The sequence below is a fragment of the Corythoichthys intestinalis genome, chromosome 7 (assembly GCF_030265065.1).
Source record: "Corythoichthys intestinalis isolate RoL2023-P3 chromosome 7, ASM3026506v1, whole genome shotgun sequence".
NCBI lineage: Eukaryota > Metazoa > Chordata > Actinopteri > Syngnathiformes > Syngnathidae > Corythoichthys > Corythoichthys intestinalis.
The window spans coordinates 27,836,808-27,860,774 of NC_080401.1; the positions used below are offsets into that span (position 1 = coordinate 27,836,808).

At 38.6% G+C, this 23,967-nt stretch overlaps 1 protein-coding gene across 3 annotated transcripts in view; it reads right to left on the reverse strand.

Annotated features, from left to right (window-relative positions):
- Nucleotides 1-1,669: 1,669 nt before the first annotated feature.
- The window catches only part of ror1 (receptor tyrosine kinase-like orphan receptor 1), a 203,183-nt gene continuing 180,885 nt past the window's right edge, over nt 1,670-23,967 (reverse strand). For all 3 annotated transcript variants that reach the window (XM_057841067.1, XM_057841066.1, XM_057841068.1), the window contains 7 exons: nt 19,531-19,848; nt 19,180-19,425; nt 18,846-19,060; nt 8,129-8,308; nt 7,182-7,409; nt 6,646-7,010; nt 1,670-4,270 (listed from right to left, as the gene is read on the reverse strand). In XM_057841067.1, coding sequence (XP_057697050.1) covers nt 3,571-4,270; nt 6,646-7,010; nt 7,182-7,409; nt 8,129-8,308; nt 18,846-19,060; nt 19,180-19,425; nt 19,531-19,848 — 2,252 coding nt within the window. In that variant the 3' untranslated portion in view covers nt 1,670-3,570. The remainder of the gene's footprint in view (nt 4,271-6,645; nt 7,011-7,181; nt 7,410-8,128; nt 8,309-18,845; nt 19,061-19,179; nt 19,426-19,530; nt 19,849-23,967) is intronic.

The following is a 23,967-nucleotide window of genomic DNA, read 5'->3' on the forward strand; positions in this document are numbered from 1 at the left end:
TCGTGTTTACCTGTTACAGCTACGTACATTCCTCCTATTTACGGCGTGTTTTTCTGCTCGTTAACATTAATAATCAAAATGGTGAAGGCGTGTGTGGCGGTCGGTTGCAATAACAGAGAAGATAGACGGAGAGACTTGAAGTTATACCGGATTCCGAGAGACCCGGTGAGGAGAGCGAGATGGGCTGCTGCAATTCGACGAGAAAACTGGGCTCCAAACGATTACCACAGATTATGTAGTAGTCATTTTATATCTGGTAAAATGCATTTAATATGTATTTAGAGGGTTTTGGGCTGACAACCACAATTAAGATCATTGCTAGGCTAATCGCCGACAACATACACGTATGTATGTAGTGAGAGTGCTATCGCTAAACCATATAAACATTAAAAGCCCTAGCTCCATTGACAAATGACATGAAATACATTAGACTTGACAGTGGATGTTAGCAAGAACAAAAGATTTTGAATTGAAAATTTCGTAACTCACCTTTCCAAGCACAAGATAGATTCCTGCCGAATTTTCGTGGATGAGGACCTGTTTCACCCAGCCAGCAACGAAGTATTTATATGCCTCCAAGCGCTTAAAGTTTTTCAAACTTTCGTGGGAATAGGCTGATTTTGTGTGGACAAGATAGTTGTAAATATCAGGGTAGCTGGCAGATGTCAGGCAAAGACGGCGAAGACAGCGGGTCGAAAAACATCGATTTAGGCATCAAATATGGAACTGGCGAATGAATAAACTGAAGCTTTTCCACATAACGCCTTTTATGCAACGCATCCAGTAAGTTTACGGCATCCGAAAGCACCGGGTCTTCCATGAAATGCATTATAAATTGCTCAATCAATTGAGACCATTCATAATACAGACACAAAATGACGGACAATGGGGCGGAACAATACAGCGATCACGTGATTTTGTGACGTCGGTGGGTAGGGTCTATAGTGGGCAGGGCAGCTTTAAACCACTCATCAGTGATTGGGCACACACCTGACTTAAATTGTTTGGTAAAAATGGCTTTCTGTTGCTCTTTAAGTCTCCTTAGGCAGAGGGTTCACTTACTTATTTTCCCTCTTCTGTCATTGTTTGCATGCTATCCTCATTAAAATAGGAAAACCTATAAATGGTGGTTTTAGTTAAAGCAGACGCTGTTTTTACACCTGTGTTGATTTTGACAAAGATCAGCTGACATTTGATGGTGATTTTATGCAGAAATGTGAGAAATTCCAAAAGGTTCAGATACTTTTTCATACCATGGTACATACGTTGTGGATATAAGAAGTTCTTAATGTTGTTAAGTTGGAAAATGTGTTTTCAGGTGTTCCCTTGTATAGGGCAGTGAAATGAAGTTCACTCGAAGTGCCCACCACAACACATACAAGCACGGTAATAAAACCTACCCTAGAATCATGTTTCCTTCGCAGGTGCAAGTAGTCTTGCAGTAGTAATGTTATGACCAGACGACACTCACTCAATCCCAAAATAACTCAAGGGTACCACCTTCTGTCTGAAATGAGTATTGTTCTAAAGCACTGGAAAACAATGGAGGCGGGGGGAAAGGTTTTGCTGCCATCTGTTGACCAAAATGTTGCACATTGATAATATGATTGAACAACACACACTACTCCCAAAAGAAATTTAACACATTCAGCAACTGTGTAAACCAAACATCATTTAATAAAAGACTGCAATACAAAACGCCTGTGCAAAAATATTCATATAAACAATAGGCCTCTTGTTCATGGTATAAAGAAAAACATGTAAACTTCCTCAAACTGGCACTCAATGATTTTATGGTTCGTTCGTTTAAAAAAAGTTACAAAACAATAGTTTCACCGAATAAAAAGAACTTTGTTTTGAATAAAATTTCACAGTCTTGTGTACAATTTATGTAAATATTTGCATTGCTGCATTTAAAAGTCTGAATCCTTTACACGTGACAGTCAAAAATCTAAAACAACAACAAAAAAACACTGTTATATTATTTAGACCAGAATATGAGGACAGCAAAATCTTCATGGGAAAAGAGATTCATGTTAATTTATTGGCTGTGACTGACATTGTCTATCGCCGCCACTGGCAGCCAATGAGTCGAATGGAAGCATAGTCACTACAAAGTATAAAAAAAAAAATTCTCGGACTTTCTAACTTTGATTGTGCCATTATAAAACCAACCAAAAAAAGACTCAAATGGTTTCAACATTTCAGAGAGGAAAACAACAGGAACACAATTCAATGATTGTCTACTTCACAGGTAGTCAACCTTTACCAACGTTCAGTACACATGTTTTGAATCTGCTTCTGCGATTCATGTGCTTCCAACTGACCCATGGGAAAGATGACAGGACCACACATCTCACGCCTACCAGAGCATTTAAGTAACGCGATTATTCGAATTGCTGTCCAAATAAGACCACATGTAATGTCTTTCTATAAGTCTGAGCACAAACACGAATCCTTTTTAAGGTTAAATGATTTTTCTTCTTCTAATTAAATATACCGGTAATATCATTCTTCTGTTGATTCCATAATCATCCATGCATAAACCCCAACATATTTCATAACAAAAAGGTAGCACAACATCCCACATCTTTAATGTGGCAGTAGAAAACAAAAAAAGGAAAGTATCCTTCAAAATTGAAACATGAAAAAAAACTCCAATACAAATAATATCCAATCTATACATACAACAAACAAATGTTCCTTTGTAATGATGAGGGACAACAGATGGGAAAATCGTTTAAGGCTATGTAGGACAAATGATGCAACCATAGACCAGTGTCTTGGATGGATGATGCCATTGACATCTTTTGGGGAGGTTCCTTAGCAGATTTGATTTGAGTCCATACTTGCAGGTACCAAGGCAAAAAGTGACAAAGTAGCATAGAAAAAGGTTGACAGTATCTATCTACTGCATAATTGTTACTGTAGAAACATTCAGGTGTCATTCTCATAGGGATTTTGTGATAAAATGGGAAAGGGGATTAATAAATATGCTGTTAGCTGCTTGCTTAATGCAACAAACCAATGTTAAAGGTAACCCTGAATCCCACCTGTAGCATGTTGTTGATGTGAGCATGAAGGTGTCAGTGCACACTTCCAGTTATTGCTTCTTAGGCCAAAGTTTGGGAAACCAAATTTATGAATTTTCAAACATACATCGCAAAGAAAGTCACACTAATGCTACAGTCTTCAGTCTTTAAACACACTTGGATGGACTTTCTTCTATTACACCATTATTAAAGGTTTTTTTGAAAATATAACTTTGCATTTCATGTAATCATTCATTCAGGCCTTAAAAACTGTATTTACACAAATGCAAGAATAACAACAACTGAAACCGTATGATATAAGTACACATATTTACTTGTACTGCGATTGTCCAGGGAGTACCACGCCTTTCGCTAAATCAGCTGGTGTTGAGTTCCAGTTTCGCTGTGATCCTTGAGTGAATGAGTGAATGCACACCAACCCAAACGTTCCCATAGGCCAGTCTTCACATGGATAATTTTTTGTCCATATCTTTCAAACCGGTCCCAAGTGGGGAACGGTGAATATCCCTACTTTTACCTACAGGTCTGCTGTGATGACAGCGTCATTATACATCAGCATGTCAGAGTCAGGCGTGAGCAGCGCTGATGTTTGCGTATGGTCCAGTTGTCCCACTGACTTCTGTGTCAGCTGTCCGTATACTTGCACCGGGCCTCCACCGTTCCCTGGCATGATGCAGTGTGACAGCAGCGGCGTGTTGGCATCATGGTTTGAGCCCGTGGTGGAGGGAACACCGCTGACGTGACCCGTGCTGGTGGAGCCGCTGGCGCTGCTGGGTGAGCGGCTTTTAGGAGGTGGCAGGTGATGCTGGATTACCCGTGCAGGTGGAGCTGGGGGAGCGAAGTGAGCGGGAAACGCCGCATACCCTGGTGGAATTGGGTAACCATTGACAGGGATGAAGCGCGGGTGTGTTTGAGGCACAGCCATGGGGGCCCATGTTGGAATAGGAGCCATCTGGCCCGGTGAAGGTATACCCTGTGCGGGGTAGAGATAACCCGCAGCAGCGGCAGTGGCGTAACGAGGGTTGCTCAGGTTGCTGACTGGGCTGGCGCTCAGCGAGGTGGTCTGGGTGGTGGCGTTGCCTCCGCCACCAGAGGGAGTGCTTGAGCTGGCGTGAGACGACAGCCCCTCCCAGGTTCGTAGGCGGCCGTGGATGTCCTTGAAGCGAGGTCGACGTGCTGGGCCCTCCTGCCAGCACTCGGTCATTAAACCGTAGAACCTATGTGAGATCACACATTATTCTTTTCATCACTTATTTTATAGTACCACATCCCAGCCTGATTATTGACTAGATATTAGACATATGGTCAGCATTCCACCGTTAAAACATGCAAGCACACTGTGAGTCTTTCTTTAAACAACAATAATGTTTTACCATCTTTGAGCTAAGAAACTATGATGGGCTGTTTCGAGTTGAGGGTTCAGTGTTGATCTCCCACCCATATCAATTAATAATAACATCAGTTTTTGATTGTTACAGAAAGGTGACTATGAGGGTAGAAGTTGTAATGCTGCTCCCACCCATATCAATTAATAATAACATCAGTTTTTGATTGTTACAGAAAGGTGACTGTGAGGGTAGAAGTTGTAATGCTGCTTTCATCATTTCAACTTCTTTTGTTACCTATCCTCCAATTTTACCATGCACTATTAATTTTAAAGTGATTCAATTTTTCATCTAATCTTGTAAACATGTAAACATCTTTTATATAGTTAAAAATTGCTACTTGATATATGAAAATCAATGAAGTATCCAACATACATGTGTCAACCTGACATGAATAAGGTAATGCTAACCATATCAAAGCAACTTTTTATAAGGCAATGAAAAATCTATTTATTTACTAATTTATTAATTCCTCCTTCTAGCTGTTGATCATGAAGAGAACATTTTTAATATACTGTATTTCTTAGACATTATTGTAATTTGAATTATATTTATAGTACACAGAACATACCAATTTAATACAAACATTTTCCGACACGTTTTATACTTCAATTCTATCATTATACTTTAAAGAGCATACGACAGTAGAAAAAAAAGTCTTAAATGGCATTATTATGTGAATTAGAATCATATTTTGAGATTCGACTATATACAACAATTTAGCAAAGCGCAGATGACGAGAAATTAGTCTTTTAATCTGCCGGTTAGCCACGCCTACCATTATAGTAGGGCTTTAGCGTCCCCAACAGGTGGATGACGTCAGCGGGAGACTGGGCTCATCGGTTTTACTACTCAGCCCATTGAGGGGGAATTATTCAGAACGAGGAAAACGCGACGAAGAGAGGCGCAAAATGTCACTGTTTCAGTCTCTCAACTCTAATATTTTTACAGGATATTCTTTTTATCCATGTATTTTTCCCCAATAGCTATATAAATGGCTTGAGAAGAACCAGTCAGTCCGTCGAGGGGGAACTATTCACAATGAGGAAAACGCGACGAAGAGACCTGCAAAATGTCATTGTTTCTGTCTCTACTTCAATATTTTTACAGGATATTCTTTTTATCCAAGTATTTACCCCAATTGTTAAATAAATGACATGGTCATGACAAATAACAGTCTTGTGCAAAATGGAATATGAAATAATAAAAATGCATTTATTCAGGACGACATGATAAAATTACTCCATAATGGTCAAAACTGTCGACTTCACCTTTACTGTCGCACCTCCCGAACGATATTTTATGACACCTTAATCGGACATATGTCATTTCCTTTCCCCGGCTTCGGAGAATATAAACAAACCAAAAGGCGTGACAGCTAGCTGACATGCTAACCCGAACCGAGTGATGTTTCAAAGTCTTCGAAGTGGAAAATCAAACATAGGTAGCCTGGATTTATTGACATGATGACTGGGTTGTCGATTGACTTTGCGGATCGGCAAACTGCCCGGCGGAGAGCAATTTACAGTTCGCTCCCCGGAGGAGGGTGGCTGCAGTTGTTGTGCAGCTAACGTGCTGCTAATGTGCATGAGGAGAGCTTTTTACATGCCTATCAATGATCAAACGTAAGTAGTCCTTTATTTAAAGAAAGTTTGTAGTGTTTACTTTGTAATCGCTGTATTCGTATTTGACATAATACAAAACAAGATGTTTACTCACTTCCTCGTAAGTCCAATGGTCCCACAGTAAATATCCACGGTGAATGGGAACCTTTTGAAACTCCAAAAGGCGCATACGCCTCTCCCACATACAAAATGATTTTTCTGCAGCCGTTTGGCTTGCGTGATGCGAAAAAAAAAAACGTATTAATCCTCAAAATCAGCTGAATTCTTCGTCCTCATACACAACAGTACGCTGTATAGTGAGGAGGATGCCTTCACCCGTACACGTCACAGCGCCCTCCTCCTCAATGCAAGACCGAAGCTGGAAGTCACTCATTTTCATGGCGCGGGATTCAAAAAACTAAATAAATATAGTGATCGCTTCCACCACATCCAAGCGGTCCATATCATTCAGGAGCATAAAATACCGCGTGTATTATGAAATAAACATGCTTTTTCATGTCACATGCACTTTAAAGCTAAATGTGTTGTGTGTACCTAATGAGTGTCCAGTGAACATACAGTACATAGACACAAACGACATACCTTGGCGGACAGTCTTCAGGACAGGGCAGCAGCTGCCTTTTCCTCACCATCTCCATGACTTCCTGGTTCGAAAAACCATAATAAGGCTGCAGACCGTAGCTGAAGACCTCCCACAGCACTACTCCGAACGACCAGATGTCCGAGTCTGTGGTAAACTTTCCGTAGGCGATGGCCTCGGGAGGCATCCAGCGAATCGGAAAAAGGGTTTTGGGTTGGATGCAGTAATAGTCTGACGAGTAGATCTCTCGGGAGAGTCCCAAGTCAGATATCTTCACATGGAGTTGCTCACCAACCAGAATGTTCCGCGCTGCAAGGTCTTTATGAATGTAGAAGTGACTGGCTAAGTACTCCATTCCAGCAGAAACCTGGGTTATATTAATCAAAAAAATACAAAACAAATCCAAAACTTATTATGAAAAGCACTTAATAAGACAGTTACAATAACTGGAAATTTAGTGTCATTTGTACATATGCATAAGGAAGTGCAACTGGTCTTCATTCAAAAAATGTAAGGACGGTTCTTGGTCAGTCCTTGCCTGTATTGCCATATGCAGGAAGTCGCCATGATCCAGGCTGGATTTAACGGTTCCGTCCTCGTCACTGCTGCAGCCCACATCAGAATGCGGCGAACGCATGATGAGGAACTCGTGAAGGTCACCTTGAGGGAGAAACTCAAACAGCAAACAAACAGGCTGCTCCTGGGTGACCACACCCAGGAGGCACACCACGTTTGGATGCTGAAGCTCCGTAAGCACAGCCACCTCCTGCATAAGCAGAGAAAAAAATAGGAAAGTAAAATGAATGTGGTAAGAAACATAACAGCAGGAAGTGTGTTCAGACAGGATGCAAATGTTTTAATCTCAATTTCAAGCTCGCCGTCTATCTAGACAGCCTGAAAGTGGTCAACCTTTGTTTATGTGTTAACCTATTTTCAGTGAACATCCTCAAACACATCTGGAGAATAATACAGTCCTTTTTGGCCACATTTAGTGTACACTGTGTGGAAATAAAACAGGACACGCTTCGCAGCTTGTGGGAAGACAGCTTTCCACTGGCAAAGCAGCGGCCTGTAGAAATGCATGACTGCTTGTTGTTAATGCCACATTTCTTTTTAAAATCCCCACAAATGTGGAGACCTGTCACCATATGTAGCTCCCTGAAAGCAAGGAAGCAACTACTGGTAAGCAGCAGTTCAAAACTGCAGCACAAACTGAGCTTAGATTTCAGATAATTTCTTTTGGTACAAACTGACTCTAATTCCAGTTCAAATGCCCTTGAGCTTTGTTAGTAATCTAAACACGCCTTTTCAGAAAGGTGGAATAATTTTAAATGCATCCCGAATAGCTGAAACTGAAAGATAAGATACGTTAAGGTCATGTGTTTTATTGATTGCCAGGAAGAAAGGAACATATTCCCTTGGCTGGTCTAGACTTCCACCAAGATAATGTTCTCCTTAGGTCCTCGACTTGATCAGAAAATGTACCTTCTGGAACTCACTCCACTGTTGGACACTGGAGGCATCCTTCAAGGTCTTGATGGCAACCAGCTGTGCTTGGTCCATGCCCGGCAGGTACAGGTGACCTTTGTATATCTTCCCCAGTGAGCACTCGCCAAGCTCTTCCATGAAACGCACTGCCGACAGGGGAAGCTCTTTGGCCTTACTCTGCAGAGGAAGAACAAATTGGGGGGAAAGCGTGAGGAAGCGAAAGACCTAGGATGAAAAGCAATGAAACCACTATTGTCCTGTTACCAGTATTGTTTTTGTCAACGATGACGATAATGAGAATATTTAGTCAACGAACACTTTTTTCACGACGATGACGAGACGATAACAAGCTAAAAATGTGTTTACTAAAACATAACAAACCTAATGCCGGTTTTGACTGACGAGACGAGAACAAGACGAAAATGCGCCGTAGTTTCGGTCACATGTTCACAATATGTGACATTTTATTTGTAGTTAGCCTTCATCGTAGCAGTGTCTGGATGTGTCACTCATGTGATGTGCTGCACCAAAACTCACCAGTGCAGTGTCCTTGCCACTTTCAAGGCTTGCACATATAACACACGGTAAGATTTGTTTTCTTATCTTAGCAAGAGATATGATTTTTTATTTTTATTTTAAGACTTTAAAGGTCTGTACTGAGTGATCATCACACACTAAATGTAACTCGTAGCATTAGGATAGCATTTGCGTTAGCATTAGACCAATGCTAATGGTGAGCATCCACAAACTTTCAGACAACTTTTTTTTACATTGAGTTTGTGACGCCCAGGTGGGTATACAGTAATTCATTGAAAATAATATACTGTTTTCCTGCTGAGTGTATATTACCACCAAGTTGGTGTTGTCCTTGTAGACACTACAATATGTGCTCGTCTGTCAGTGTTCATTCAAAAATAGAAACCTTTATTTATTTTTGGAGTAATTTTAAAAACATTTTATAGACGAAAACATTTTTAGTAAACATCAGCTAAAACTAAACGAGTCTTGAGTTTTCGTCAACAAAAACTAGACGAAGACAAACACATTTTGAGATGACTAAAATATGACAAAGACTAATAAGTATTTTCGTCCAAAAGACTAAAAGTGGCCTGTACTTGGTGCTTATCCACGGACATGCTCTGCCCACCCAAAGAAAACTGGATGTAGTACTAATATAGTACAGTCTGGACACCGCGTATGGTATCCCATTCATATAGTACTGATGTGTTCTAAGTTTTAACATTTGCGTTGTTACCTCCTCTTTCACCTTAAAAAAAAGAAAACAAAAATGAAATGAAATGTTGGTTTTGTTCCTAGGGGGCGCTACACACATTAACGCATATGTTGATTTTTTATTTTTTTTGGTGACATTTTATCAAAGTTTTCACCAGTGTTCTCCTGGCTGTTGAGTTTGGTGAGTTTTGAAGCATTCTGAGGGGGTCAAAGTAGGGCTCAAAGCGTCGAAGGGACAAAGAATGACTGCTAGGGGGCGCTTGGTGCTACATAGTGTATTTGGAATTTGTCTTTACATGGTATCACAGATTGCACCCGTTTTGACCTGCCTGCCGATTTTGGTGCATTTTGAAGCATTCTAAGGGGGGGTCAAATTGAGCTCAAAGGGGCTGCGGAACAAAGAATAACTATAATAATACTAATAATAAAGCCGAGGAACCACAATAGGTTACCTAAAATAACCATTGTCACCTGCATGTTCATACTGTTCAGTTATGGATGTGTTCTAAGTCAAATAAAATTAAATCAACTTTTATTTGTTTAGACTAAATCACAACAACAGTTATCTCAAGGAGAAAACAAAATATGTTTTAAGTTGCAGTAGCGCTACGCTGGATTTCGACCTACTCGAGCATTGTAGCTTTTTAACCCCCCCCCCTCCCCCCAGGTAAGACTAATGCCCACCCACACCTTTTGAATGTAGAGTTATGAAACAAACACATTGGTTTCCTAAATCAAACTAAGTTTGAGGAGCTAAATCCAACAGGAAAAAAAAGTATAGGTCATTAAAATGAACTTAAAACACTTCAGTTCAAAACAATGAACCGTCGCAACTTGTTACATGCCCACTACTTGAAGTATCTGCCATATTTGAAATATACTGTTAATGAAAATAACACCCTCAGTTTCGTTTTTCCATTTTTCAAAATTTTGCAGTGCAATTGAAATGATTAGCAAAAAAACTGTATATCTATACCGCTTTTGAAAAAAACATTTTTCCATTTCTCAATTCTGGTTTGTATAAATTCCCTACTTTTATGTATAAGACCATCAGAAGAGTATAACTCCCGGAAAAAATAACTAAGTAAACACCAAATGGAGTTTTCAAATGAGCAATTTAATTAATATGTGTGTGTGTGCTATTCAAAAACTACTGGGAGATCAAATCCATTTTCACTGATCACACCCAGTCCTGATTACCTCCAGAACTGTTCAATTAATGAAATCACCGAAATATAACCTGTTTGACAAAACAAAGTCAGATGAAAAAAAAAGCCACCATCCAAAAAAATAGGAAACTCAGTCAATTTTAACTGATCACACGGAATTCTGATTACCTCTAGACGTGTTCATTGATGAAATCACCTATATAGAACTTGTCTGACAAACTTAAAAAGGCACCATCCAAAAAACCCTTCAAGTTTAGATGACAAATAAAAGTGTGAAATAAAGTGGACTACACAGCCGTTTGTCTAGCTTTAGGACTCTAACAAAGGTACTAAAGAAAAAAAAAAAGCCTACATAACAGTTTAGACTTGGCTGGTCTTTTGCTGTACACCACAGTGAGCACCAGACCACAAACATGAAGACAGCAAACATAGACGTCAACGTTAATTGTTTGAAATAGCTTTTAAAGCCCTTAACATATATATATGTATGTGTAATCATAAGGTATATTTGGTCTCATATTTGGGGGGTTAACACTGCTTTAACAAAGCCACATTTTCAGTGATGAAAGTTTATGACAGCTAAAGAGACTTGAAAGTAATTTTAAACTTTGTGTAGCTACGAAAGACTTTCAATGGATTTTTTTGGTGAAAACTGAATTGAAAGAATGTTGTCAAATTGACAGACTCAAGACTGAAGACGCTCTCCAGTTGTGCAATGACACACTTGTACGAGCTTTGATGGGGAGTTTGAAAGTGCGTGTGATGTGATGTGACACATGGTTTTAGTTAAAGGTTAGTTTCACCCCCTTCTTCCCACCCCACCCAAAGCCTCAGATCCTCCTTACACTGCCACATTTTGTGTGTAAGTGTGTTGTATGTGTGTCTAAGTGGTTTGTCACAGGCATTGACCTCTGTGTGATCTGGCACAGATGCCAAGCTGTCACAGAGAGGAAAGAGGAGACAAAATACTTTGCTGGTGATAAGGAAATACAAAAGCATCATTATGCTCTGAGACCTCAACATCTATTGTTTATATAGTTTAGTTTTAAGGTCGTAAATAATACAAGTTATTTTCCCCCTAATTTGGTAAGAAAATATTCATCACAATATTACTATTATTTAGGGCTGTCAAAATTATCGCGTTAACGGGCGGTAATTAATTTTTCAAAATTAATCACGTTAAAATATTTGACGCAATTAACGCACATGCCCCGCTCAAACAGATTAAAATGACAGCACAGTGTCATGTCCACTTGTTACTTGTGTTTTTTGGTGTTTTGTCGCCCTCTGCTGGCGCTTGGGTGCGACTGATTTTATGGGTTTAAGCACCATGAGCATTGTGTAATTATTGACATCAACAATGGCGAGCTACTAGTTTATTGTTTCTTTATGTATGAACTAATATAAATTATATTTTGGACATTCCCCACTAAAACAATAAACATGGTATTTGATGAAGTCTAAATAAGATGATCTAATATATATGGGATATAGATAAAACGAAATGATATATGTATGTGTGGATGTAGGTATGTTTTGTATGTGTGTATGTGTATGTGTATATATGTATGTATGTGTATATATATATATGTGTGTATATGTGTATGTATAGGTATGTATGTATGTATGTGTGTGTGTAAGTGTGAATATATACATTTATACATATAACGTATAATATCCTATAACATAATTTCTACATTTTCTATAACCATATATCAGACTTGAGCCAGTGCCAGTGAAATTCCGTTTCACTCTATATATATATAAGTCACCTAACATGTATTAGCCAGACACTAATCAGGATGCAAATAATGTGCCTAGACTACCTGACATGGAATGGATACAAGACACAAGAAGCACATAAAATAATAATATAAAAACGTTGGTGGTAAAGAAGGAGATGAGTCGTTGATGGCTTTCTCCACTTTATTGTGGCAACAATAAGAAAAAAAATAATAGCGGACTGCCGCCACATTCGACCGCGAAGTTTTGCTTCTCGCTGATCTCCTCATCGCCTCCTACTACTCCAGCGTCTCTTAAACAGATCGTGCATAGTGTCTTGTTATGAGCTTTTTGTTTACAAATGTATCGAACACACGACGTGCTGACAACTTTGTTTCTTTATCAACACATGGAGCTAACAGTAAGAACACAGCTCGGGGCTATCGGAAAAAAAAAAAAAAAAAAACACTGCTCGGGGCTCTCGGCAGGAAGTGGCGTCTAATGGCGTGAGGAAATGTAGTTTTTTCACACAAGCGAACAGAGTACAAAGCACCACTTCAGTGTTGTCCCGAGACTACATTTCGCATGATTCACTGCGTGACTTGAGCCGCTCGCTGATTCGCTGCGAGATTGACTCAATGCCAACACGCTAAGTTGTCACCTGTCAGCGGCTCTCGCGAAACACAAACTAGAAGGCTATCAAGCGATCACCGTGAAAGAAACGCCGAACCGTACAAATGCAATGCAATGCTTGAAGCATGAAGGTGGAAATACATAATACAAATACAAATAAATGTGCACAAACTCACCGGCAGCGTGTGTCTCTTATGGCAACGTGACCGTGAATTACCCCGACGCCGACCCGCTTATATGCACATCCACACCTCTTTCCCGATTGACAGTGGATTAACCCTTTCGGACAAGATCGTAGATTACGCACAATTTAAACACGCTTAACCTAGCGAAGGCAACAACAACTATGATCGGGGATTGCCACGAGTTAACTTTCGGCTAACGTCGCTAGCTTATACTGTTCATTCCACAACAGTTGGCAGCTCTGCTTTGACAAAGTCATCAGTCATCTATCCAAAATTCACACTTACTTTTTGGCAAATCCTTGATCATAAGCAGTCCGGTTAAGGAAGCAGGCATCTTCGAAGTGTTTGCAGCAGAGAACACTACTCGATGATGGTGTGAAATTCATTTGCTTCGTGTGAACAAAAGATGTCCATTTACGTGCCCTGCTATCCTTTGGCCACTCATACAACTTTTCGTTTGAGTGAGAACAAAACATTGCCACACAACGCCGTGGCATTTTATCGAGAAGCAATGCAACAAACAATACTGTTCTATGGCGGACTTCCCTCGCACTTCCCGGTGTGACGTAATTTCCGAAGATTGCCGAAGAAAAGCATTTTCGTTGTCAAGGGCTTTGCTATGGGTTAAACAAAGAATCTGGAAGGGTTGTGTTAAAAAAAATAACGAAAATATGCTTAGAATTGTTTAGCCATTGATATTATTCAAAAACATGGTTGGCCAACCTTAGTTCACATTACCGCTTTAATGTGTGTTGAGTGTTGACTGTTGGAGCATTACCTGCCTGTGACATTAGTAGGCGTGTGGGAGCAAAAAGAAGTGCAGTCAAACATTCCGGGACCTGCAGGGCTTTGATGAAAAGATATGAAAATCTCCACGACACACACACGCACACATGCAAACGCAGCAGTCAGTGAGCTATTTGACTGAACACACACTTGGAGGTACAGTGTTTTGACTGCTTTTTATAGTCTGCTCTTGTGACTTCAAAAGACAAACACAAGACTTTATTTAGAGTTACCGCAGGATAGTAGATCTAAATAGAGTCCATGGTATAGAACGTGTGCATGTCTTCATATGCTTAACATGTGTGTGAAAGACCAGGTACCAGCAACAAAGTGTTATATTTTCTAACATGAATGGTTGATTTGCTTTCATTGCTGTCAGCCTGTCATACAGACAGGCGTTTTTATTTTATTTATTTATTTTTTTTTTAAGTTGAGTATTTGAAAAAACAATTTGGGATGATTCAGTTAAGTGACAAAGTGAATTGTTATAAGTTTTTTTTTTTTTTAAATTCTTCTTCTACTTCTTATTTTTTAAATAGAAACAACTTTTCATGTTACAAGGACGAAGTCAGAATTTTATTGTAAAAGCAACAGTCACATTGTTCACAGAAGACACAAGACTGACCAGTGGCTTCTGGGTTTTCATTTATAGACCTACCCTATGGGTACATGTGAAATAGATAAAGATACAGTATGTACATACCGGTACTACATATATTTGGATAATAAGAAACATTCCTTGTTTTTTTCCCTTTCTTCTTTTTTATTTTAAACCAATATATGATATGAAACCAAACGTAACCTTTTAATGTTTTATGTTGCTTAAAATCACCGAATTATGTGAAGTATTTATATTTGCTAAATAGAGACAGAAGGATTGATTAAAAAAAGAAAAAAATAGTCATTACTTTCTTCAAAGTCAAAAGTTTCCATACAGCAGATGTGCCCTATACAGTACGTTGATTGCGATCAACTGGCCGATCTCCAAGACAATGCGAGTGACCGTGTCCTCGAAAAAACAAATAAACAAACAAACAAAAGAAAAACGTTAAAAAAGTGATAAAAAAGTAATAGAAATATGTCCAGAGACATGTCTATCACCCTTCCTTGCTGTTGGATGATAATTTGATTAGATTTACATATAGGTAAACCAGGCAAACTTAACAGAGGAACTAATGTCTGAACCCTTTAGCTAATCGCCCACCCTCTCCTTAAGTCAGATTTTGTTTTTGCATGACTCACAACACATACACAGTCAAATATATCTGCCACTACAAAACACCATCTTCTTCAAATTTCTGCTACAGCAAGATAAAATACGTGGTCAGTGCCAAATCAAGTGTAACACAGAAATTACCACTTCTATGCAATATGGTAAACTGCCTTCCCCAAAACGTCATATTCAGGCACTTTTCAGACTTTCCATGACACTATTACCACTTTCCCACTAAAAGAACAAGGATGCCTGTCCAGTGCCAGTCATGTGCTCGCGCCGTGCTTTGTTGGTTCGAATCATGTACAGTATCAAAGGTGGGTAGCAACTAGAGGTGGGAATCTTTGGGCACCTAACGATTCGATTACGATTACGATTCAGAGACTCCGATTCGATTATAAATCAATTATTGATGCCCCCCTCCCCCCCTTTAAAAAAAAAAAATTTTTTAATGTTTTGTATATTTGTTCCAAAATTGTTAAAAAATCCTCCCAGGCTAAATAAACCAAACTACTATTTCAGTATCAAGTTACCGGTGAAAAACTGTAAATAAAATACTCAAGTCCCTATTCTGTATCAGCAGCTTTAGACTAAATTCAATTAATTTAATGTTGTGAATAAACCGTTAAAGTTGTTAAAATTGCGCCCGCTATTCCATAATTTCCCTCATGTCTACTTTCGACATGTGAACGTTTTAAAACTGTTTCATCATTTAAAGACATATTCAAGTAAAGATTTTGCCAATTTAGGGGTATTTTAGATAAAAAGTAATTAGGTTCTCTACAACAGAGCCTTCTAGAGAAGTCTACTGCTTTAAGATGGCGCCTGTTTACTAGCGCGGGAAAGTCTGTCATTTCACATCTAGTCTAGATAGATGTGATATCTACCATAGCCGTATGTTGCCGTATGTTTGTAGCAACTAGCAACTGGGCGCTGTTTGTAGAGGCTGACGGCCGCAGTCAGGTATTATTCTTTTTTTTTTACCTAGCGGCATTAGCTGCACATGATATTTACTCTCGGTCCGTTCTTCATTGCGTCCTGAAGACCGCGCTGACTGCGTTTCATTTCCGCTTTACCTGGTATAATTCAATAATCGGAATTTGGATGTTTGTGAATCGTTCTTGAATCTTCCACGGCCGAATCAAGAATAATCTAAGAATCGGAAATTTTGCACGCCTCTAGTAGCAATGCTTTACATTTACTCTGTTACATTTACTTGAATAACCTTTTGAGAAATATGTACTTCTAAGAATAGTTTCACTAAGCCATACCTTTTACTTTTACTTGTGTAGATTTTTGAAGTACAAACGTTACTCTTACTCCGTTACTTTGGGCTACACTAGTCGTTACTAGAGGTGGGAATCTTTGGGCACCTAAGGATTCGATTACGATTACGATTCAGAGACTCTGATTCGATTATAAATCGATTATTGATGCCCCCCTCCCCCCATTTTTTTTTTTTTTTTAAATGTATTGTATATTTGTTCTAAAATTGTTCAAAAATCCTCTCAGCTCAGCTGTCAACGTGACTTTTTTCTCTCGCTGGAATTCAAAGGGGTTTTTTGTATTTCTTTGGCTTAATATGGTTATGCAATATGTTACAGTACAGTATAATATGTCCAGTTCATATAGATAACTGTGCTGCGAAAAAAATACCATTGTTTAAAAAAAAAAAAAAAAATCAAACTTTAAAGTAGTTACTCACAATGTTACTCATTACTTGAGTATTCTTTTCACCAAATACTTTTAGCACTTGTACTTGAATACCTTTTTTGGATGACTACTTTGATTAAAGTAATGTTATTTTGAAGTAACGCTACTCTTACTTAAGTAGAATTTTTGGCCACTCTCTGTACAGTAGTTAGTTTTTTGCCTGTTCTTGTTTGGCCCAGCAATGAGTTGGTGCCTGCTCAGGACCCATTTTCAGCTCCTAGAGCCAGTGCTTGCTTGATGGAAACAGAAAGAAACTGTGCTAACCTAACTACAAACACAGAACGAGCACGAGAATGAGCGGAAACGCGCCCTACTGACACTTACTATTTATTGTAGACAGTGTTGTCAGTAACGCGTTACTGTAATCTGATTACTTTCTTTCAGTAACTAGCAATCTAACGCGTTCATTTTTCTAAATCAGTAATCTGATTAAAGTTACTTTCCTTGATGCCTGTGCGTTACTATTTTGTTATTGCCTCATCATGTATGTAGAATGAAGAATACTGTAGTCATGGGAGTGACATCACATGTCACATTTTCTAATCGGAGATGGAAAAAAAATGGGTCACGTGTATTACCATGCTGTGTGAGCGTTGGGAGTTTGCGGCCAAAACAACATAGCCTTGCTACCTCGCCAGGATGCAATGAAAGAGGCAGGAAAAATACTACAAAAAGCTGCATTTGCTGACTGGAAATGCAGCCATTACTTTTTGTCCAGTAAAGATGACAAAAATATCTCTGTGCGTTGCGAACTTTGCGCTAGCTCAAAAAGACTGTCGACCGCTAAAAGCATCCAATTCGATGAACTTGGAATTACAGCACAACGAGACAAAACTCGAAACAAAGGCTACAGATTCAAGACAATCAATGACAAGACAATGTGCTCAATCTTCAGTTCAAGCTCAGTTGTTGTTGAAGCTTTTGAAAGCTTAGGTTTAAAGAAATGTATCCATTTATCCATCTAAATATCCATCTTGCCTCCTCAGCTGTAGTTTTGGCTAAGAAAAGCAAATGACCTTCTCTAAAGTGCTATAGTCACAGGATCTGTTCAAAAAATAATTTGGACCCATTATGAAATACTTTGAAGGATTCTTGTTCATTTCGTTCATTTTTGTTTTATTGCTTTACAACTTTTATAGAAAACATTTTAATGGCTATACTAATGGCCATATTTAATGGTCTTTATGTTAAAGGGGAACGTCAGAATTTTTGACATTAGGCTTAATCTTTGAGTTAGATGAGGTTTAATTTGTCGTTGGAGTTGATTTGAACAAATTCTATGCAGTTTGTCAGTTATTTGTTAGTTTCAGAGCTCCGGAGTGGCTAAGCTAGCGCGAGTCAATGGTGGTTGAAATCAACTCTTTCAACTAATTAAACCCCCGATTACTCAAATTACTCAAAACTCAATTACATGCGATGACATTTTTCAGTTGTCATTCTTATGTTGAGGCCACAAAGGGAGAAAAAATGGTAAAAAGTAATTGATAAATTATTATTATCAAAGTAACTTCGTTACTTTGATAATAAAGTAATCAGTAAAGTAAGTAGATGACTATTTTGAGGCGTAATCAGTAATCAGTAATTAAATGTCCTTTTCAAGTAATCTGTGACAACACTGATTGTAGAAGGCTAAGATTTATGGCTCTTTGGGAATATTCTGAGAAATACGTATCATCCGTACAGATAGCTTGGTTGAAGAGCATGACATCGAAGGATAATCAAAGTGTTTTGAATCAAAATGACAAAGTGAGGCAAACATCCAACTTTTTTCAATGAGTTTTGCCAACACAACTTTATGCTTTCTTAAAGAGTACAACCTCAACGAGTGAATGCACGCCGCATTGTAAACAAGCCACAAAACTGGGATTTAGCGTACAACCACTGGCCTCTATAATTGCTTGACACGACCTTCATGGTTATGTTATTTTGCTGTACTGTGCTACCGTTTTTTCCAAATATTTTTACAAGTCTTATGGAATTAAAGTATTATTATACCGTTTTATATTACTAATGTTCTCAGTCTTTTCTTGCTTGTGTGTGTGTTTTTGGCTGTGAGGTACCTTTGGTTTGTACGCTGTTGTGAGCATGGACATCTCAACGTTTTGCCCTCGGACTGGTTTGGGCTGGCGAGGCGCGGGTGGCCTGGCAGACTTCTGATTGTTGCGGCACACGCAAATGAAGAAGAAGAGCAAGGCAATGGCCAACGGGATGGCCACACTCGGAACCAGAATATACAAGATCTCCATGTTGCCACCACTTGACTTCTCCTTATGGTCTAAAAGAAATTTGAGGAAAAGATAAAAAAAGGACACACATAAATTTGTTGTAATCAATATCCAGAATTATCAATATTTAAACTATCCAAACTTTGATGTAAAGTAAACAATGTCTCACCACATATGGGTATGTCACAGAGTTCCATGCGGACCCCCTCATCCAATGTGAAGCACCATGGGGCCTCGTGCTTGTTTCCTGGGTTGCGGCAGTATGAATGACCCCCATTGAGCTCTGGGTAGCGGACAGCCATGAAGTTGTGGCTATGAGGATACTGGGAGTTCCACGGTTGACACTGACGGCCTGACTTAGTCATACTAATGGTGCCGCGGTACTCTGAGCCACTGCTATTGTAACATTTGTGATCTGATGAAGAGCAAAGAAGACATTACAGTTTGTCTACTAAACAGGACATTTGAAAAACTTGGAAATATCTTAGACTAACAAATCTAGGAATAAGAGGTGCTTTACTTTTGTTAATAGGCTCCGCCATGGGGATGCCTATACGCAGACAGTTGGCTGCCTCAAGACTGTCCGTGGCGGCCAGATCCTCACAGTTAGGCAACTTGAGTCTCTTCAGTATAATCGGGTTCGAGCGGGCGATGATGTACTCTGTTTTGCATAAGTCATTCTCCAGGATCTCACACTCATCCTTGCAAAGGTCCCGAGGTTTGTCTGCTCCTGAGCTGCGGTCGCATGTTGGGAAGGCAAAGTGGCAGAGGGAGGGGATGGCAAACTGAGAGCAGCGATCGGAAAGATGGTTGGAGGTTCCGATCATGGTGAATGCCGCTGGGGACAGAAATACAGTTTGAACATAGATGTGCTATCATTTTTAACACAAGTTATTCACACGCACAAAGCACTTTGGAAAACAGATTTTGTTAACTGTGCACATGCCTAAAGGATCAAAGTGATCAACTGACAATAAAAACCTGCAGTTTTAAATGCATGTGAGCATGATTCATGGCCTGTGCAGTTATTGCAAACACATGCTTCTTTGTGGTGGGGATTATCACTAAAGCAGCTCTTTGTGGGGGAGAGGACAGGCAATTAATGGTGAATATGGAAAATTGGATATTTTCCAAACCACAAGCACACGTTCTTCAAATAAACCTGACTTAAGACCACTAAGTTGAAACGCAAGGTTGCTAAGTGTTCTGATCATTTTAAAAGCTTAGTCCTATTTCACACCTCTCACTAATATGTGGCATCGTAAATTTGCGTTGTCAGTGGTCCTCATGTCCTAAATAAGTATTTGACATCATTAGTAGAATCAATAACATATGCATTACCCAACCCGTCGGCATGTCTGCATTTGGACGAGGCAATGATTGAGAGGATTGAAAACATACTGTACTTTAGTTCTATTCAAGTTCCTGAGAAAAATATTCTATTAGTAGGCAAACGCATGTTGTTGGAGACTTTCTATTGGACATTTGACACAGAATTGTGGACTCCAATGGTTAACAATTTATCAAGAAATTGGCTGGCAAAAAAATGAAGGAAACCTTCCACGTGATGTCATAGGAATACAGTACAGTGGTACCTCTACATATGATGTTAATTCGCTCCAGGACCTTGTTTGTAAGTCGAAATGATCGTATTTCGATCAGGATTTTCCCATAAGAATACATTATAATACCATTAATTTGTTCCACAGCTCGAAAACCAACAAAAAATCCTTAATAAATACTGCTAGTACTATTGCAAATAGCAATTACACAGAGCAAAACAAATAAATTTTGAATAAAAATAGGAATAATAATATAATAATAGTAATAATAATAATGACACCTGTAATCAAGAGCGTAGGTTTGGTCACAATAATGGTAGGGACGATAACCCTAACCCTAACAAAAACAAATAAAAATGGAGTCTTCCTTCAAGTAAAACATTACTGCTTTTGTCCACAAGGTACGATATGGTATACGGTATGATAACTTGGATGCAGGTTGGACTTTCAGTAGCAAAATTAGTGGTGTGTTCCCCACCTCCACAACATTGACGTCTTTTTACATTACTTAGTAAATGCGTGTGTGTGGTGGGGTAGGGGTCAAGTCGTTAACACTTTACAATAAGGGTCACTTAATTAACATTAGTTAATGCATTTTTAGATAATAACTCATGTTTAAGTAACATGACAATAATTCATTTAATCCCTTATCCAACATTTATTTATATATTAATTTAACATGAGTTAATGCATTAGTTAATGCATTTTAAGACAATAACTAATGTTTAAGTAACATTACAATAATTAATATCATTGCTTATCTAACATTTATTAATATATTAATTAACATGAGTTGATGCTTTAGTTAATGCATAACCGGACAGTAACTAATAGTTTGGTAAAAATTAAAACTATATACAGGCCTATATGGGGTTAGGGTTTAGGGTTAGGGTTTGTTTACTTAAGCATTTATAATTTCTTAGTTCAGGAACACATGTGCTACACTTTACAATAAGGGTCCAAAAAGCATTCAGTAATGGTTAATAAAGGTTAAGACGAGGGAACTTAAGCATTTATAATTTCTTAGTTAAGGGATACGTGTGCTACACTTTACAATAGGGGTCCAAAAACATTCAGTAACGGTTAATTAAGGTTAAGTAATACTTATGAGGTACGTTCACGTGAAATAATACCATACTTAAGGTTAGGTTATAATATATAACATATATATAATACATTACTTAACATTAATTCACATATACAGTACATTAGTGCATTAATAAATAGTTATCAATGTATACTGGTACTAATAGGTGATTGTTATTTTTAAAATGAGAAACATTAAGTGATTATGTATTTTTTGTTTTTTTTAAATGAGAAACATTGCTCTGTGAGTGCTTGGGTGCTGCTAACCTCACCTTAAGTATGGTGTTATTTCACGTGAACGTACCTCATAAGTATTACTTAACCTTAATTAACCATTACTGAATGTTTTTTGGACCCTTATTGTAAAGAGTAGCACATGTGTTCCTTAACTAAAAAATTATGAAAGCTTAAGTTCCCCCCTTTAACCTTGATTAACCATTACTGTATGCTTTTTGGACCCTTATTGTAAAGTGTAGCACATGTGCCCCTTAAAGAAATTATAAATGCTAATTTAACAAACCCTAACCCTAAACCCTAACCATATATGGGCCTATATATATTTTTAATTTTACCAAACCATTAGTTACTGTCTGGTTATGCATTAACTATGCATTAACTAATGCATTAACTCGTGTTAATTAATATATTAATAAATGTTAGATAAGCAATTACAGTAATTATTGTAATGTTACTTAAACATAAAACATAACATAACATAAAAATGCATTAACTAAGGTTAATTAAGGAGCCCTTATTGTAAAGTGTTACCGTCATGTCATGAGCCAATCAAACATGCGTTTGAGGGGAGAACATTCAGCAAGTGAAAAGGTTGTCAATATAAGTCTGAACATAATGAAAGCACTGTAATTCACTTAAAAATGGTAGGGTCAATTCTAGGCTCACAATATATGGGAAGACAATCTAAATTAATGTAACTATATACCTGAAGTCATTATATAATGCAGATAAGGTTGCTTAAAAGTTGGTGGGGACAATTTCAGCATCCTGAAAAGTTGCTAGTGTTATGTCCCTACCATCCCTATAAAAACCTACGCCCTTCGCATGTAATAATGTAACAAATCGGGTATTGTTGAGCCCGTTCACGGACACGTTACCACGCTCATATTTTTCTATCATTTGAGTCTTCATTTCAATGGTAAGCCTCACATTTTTTCCTTTTTTTCACAACTTGCACTAACATTCTTGGAACCTGTGTTGATTACTCTCACAAAAAAATCCGCTGTGCGTCCGTCTTGCGTAAAAACAAAGAAACTGGCGCTGTCATGAATCGTCGTATTTTGAGCATGTCGTCAGATGTAGAAACAAATGCCGAGTCAAATTTGACCTCGGATGTAAAAAAAAATCGTGTGTGGAAGCCATCGTATGTCGAGGTACCACTGTATATGACAAATGAGTGTTACAGGAATTAAAAGAACAAAATGTAAATGTTGGGTAGGGTGACCAAACGTCCTCTTTTGCCCGGACATGTCCTCCTTTCACATCGTGTCCACGTCATCCGGCCGGGTTATATAAATTCATGAAAATGTCTGTTTTTTATGATTTTTCACGGGACCAATTTAAAGAGAATCCCTCCTGCCGCTGGGGGGCAGCGCTTGCCTGCGTTGACGTGGCTCCTACTAGTAGGTGCGGGAGAAGAGTACAGTTAACCCCTTGTATTATGGGGCATTACCGCCATCTACTGGGTTGACAGTTTGGCAAGAGAACAGGCAGTTACAGACTACAATAGGTAGTTCTAAGAGCGTTATAGTGCTCCGTACACCTTTCTGTAAGTTTATCTCCTGTTAATGTCGCTCATGTGTCTTCTGTTTTACATTGGGTTATACGTGTACAAAGAGATGCAGTATTTTGTATTAATTCTTCTGCGTTCGTGTATTTGGTTGAACGTTAGTATTATATTCTAAGTAGGAGCGCCTGCCCAGTTGTTTTTTTACGATAAAAACGTATATATTGGCAACTGTTGACTTCCGTCGGAGCTTTGCATTGGCTTGATCTGTAAAATCCCCTTTGGTGTCGCATCGTTGCGCTGCCGATGATTGTAAACTTTTAGAGCAAAGTTTGATTTAGCCTCGTCTCCCGGTACTCGCTAATACGGTAGCTATCAGTGAGCTAAGCCGCGCTAGGCATTGTGGGAAACGTAGTTTTGAACTGCTGCGTTTGGAAAGACGCTGGTTGAATAGTTTGTCAGTTTATTTTGGTTATTGTTTGCGTGCAATCTATAACATTGAATGAAAACAAAAATTGAATGGGAATACCAATTTCTCAACCACAATTGTCGCGATACTAATTTA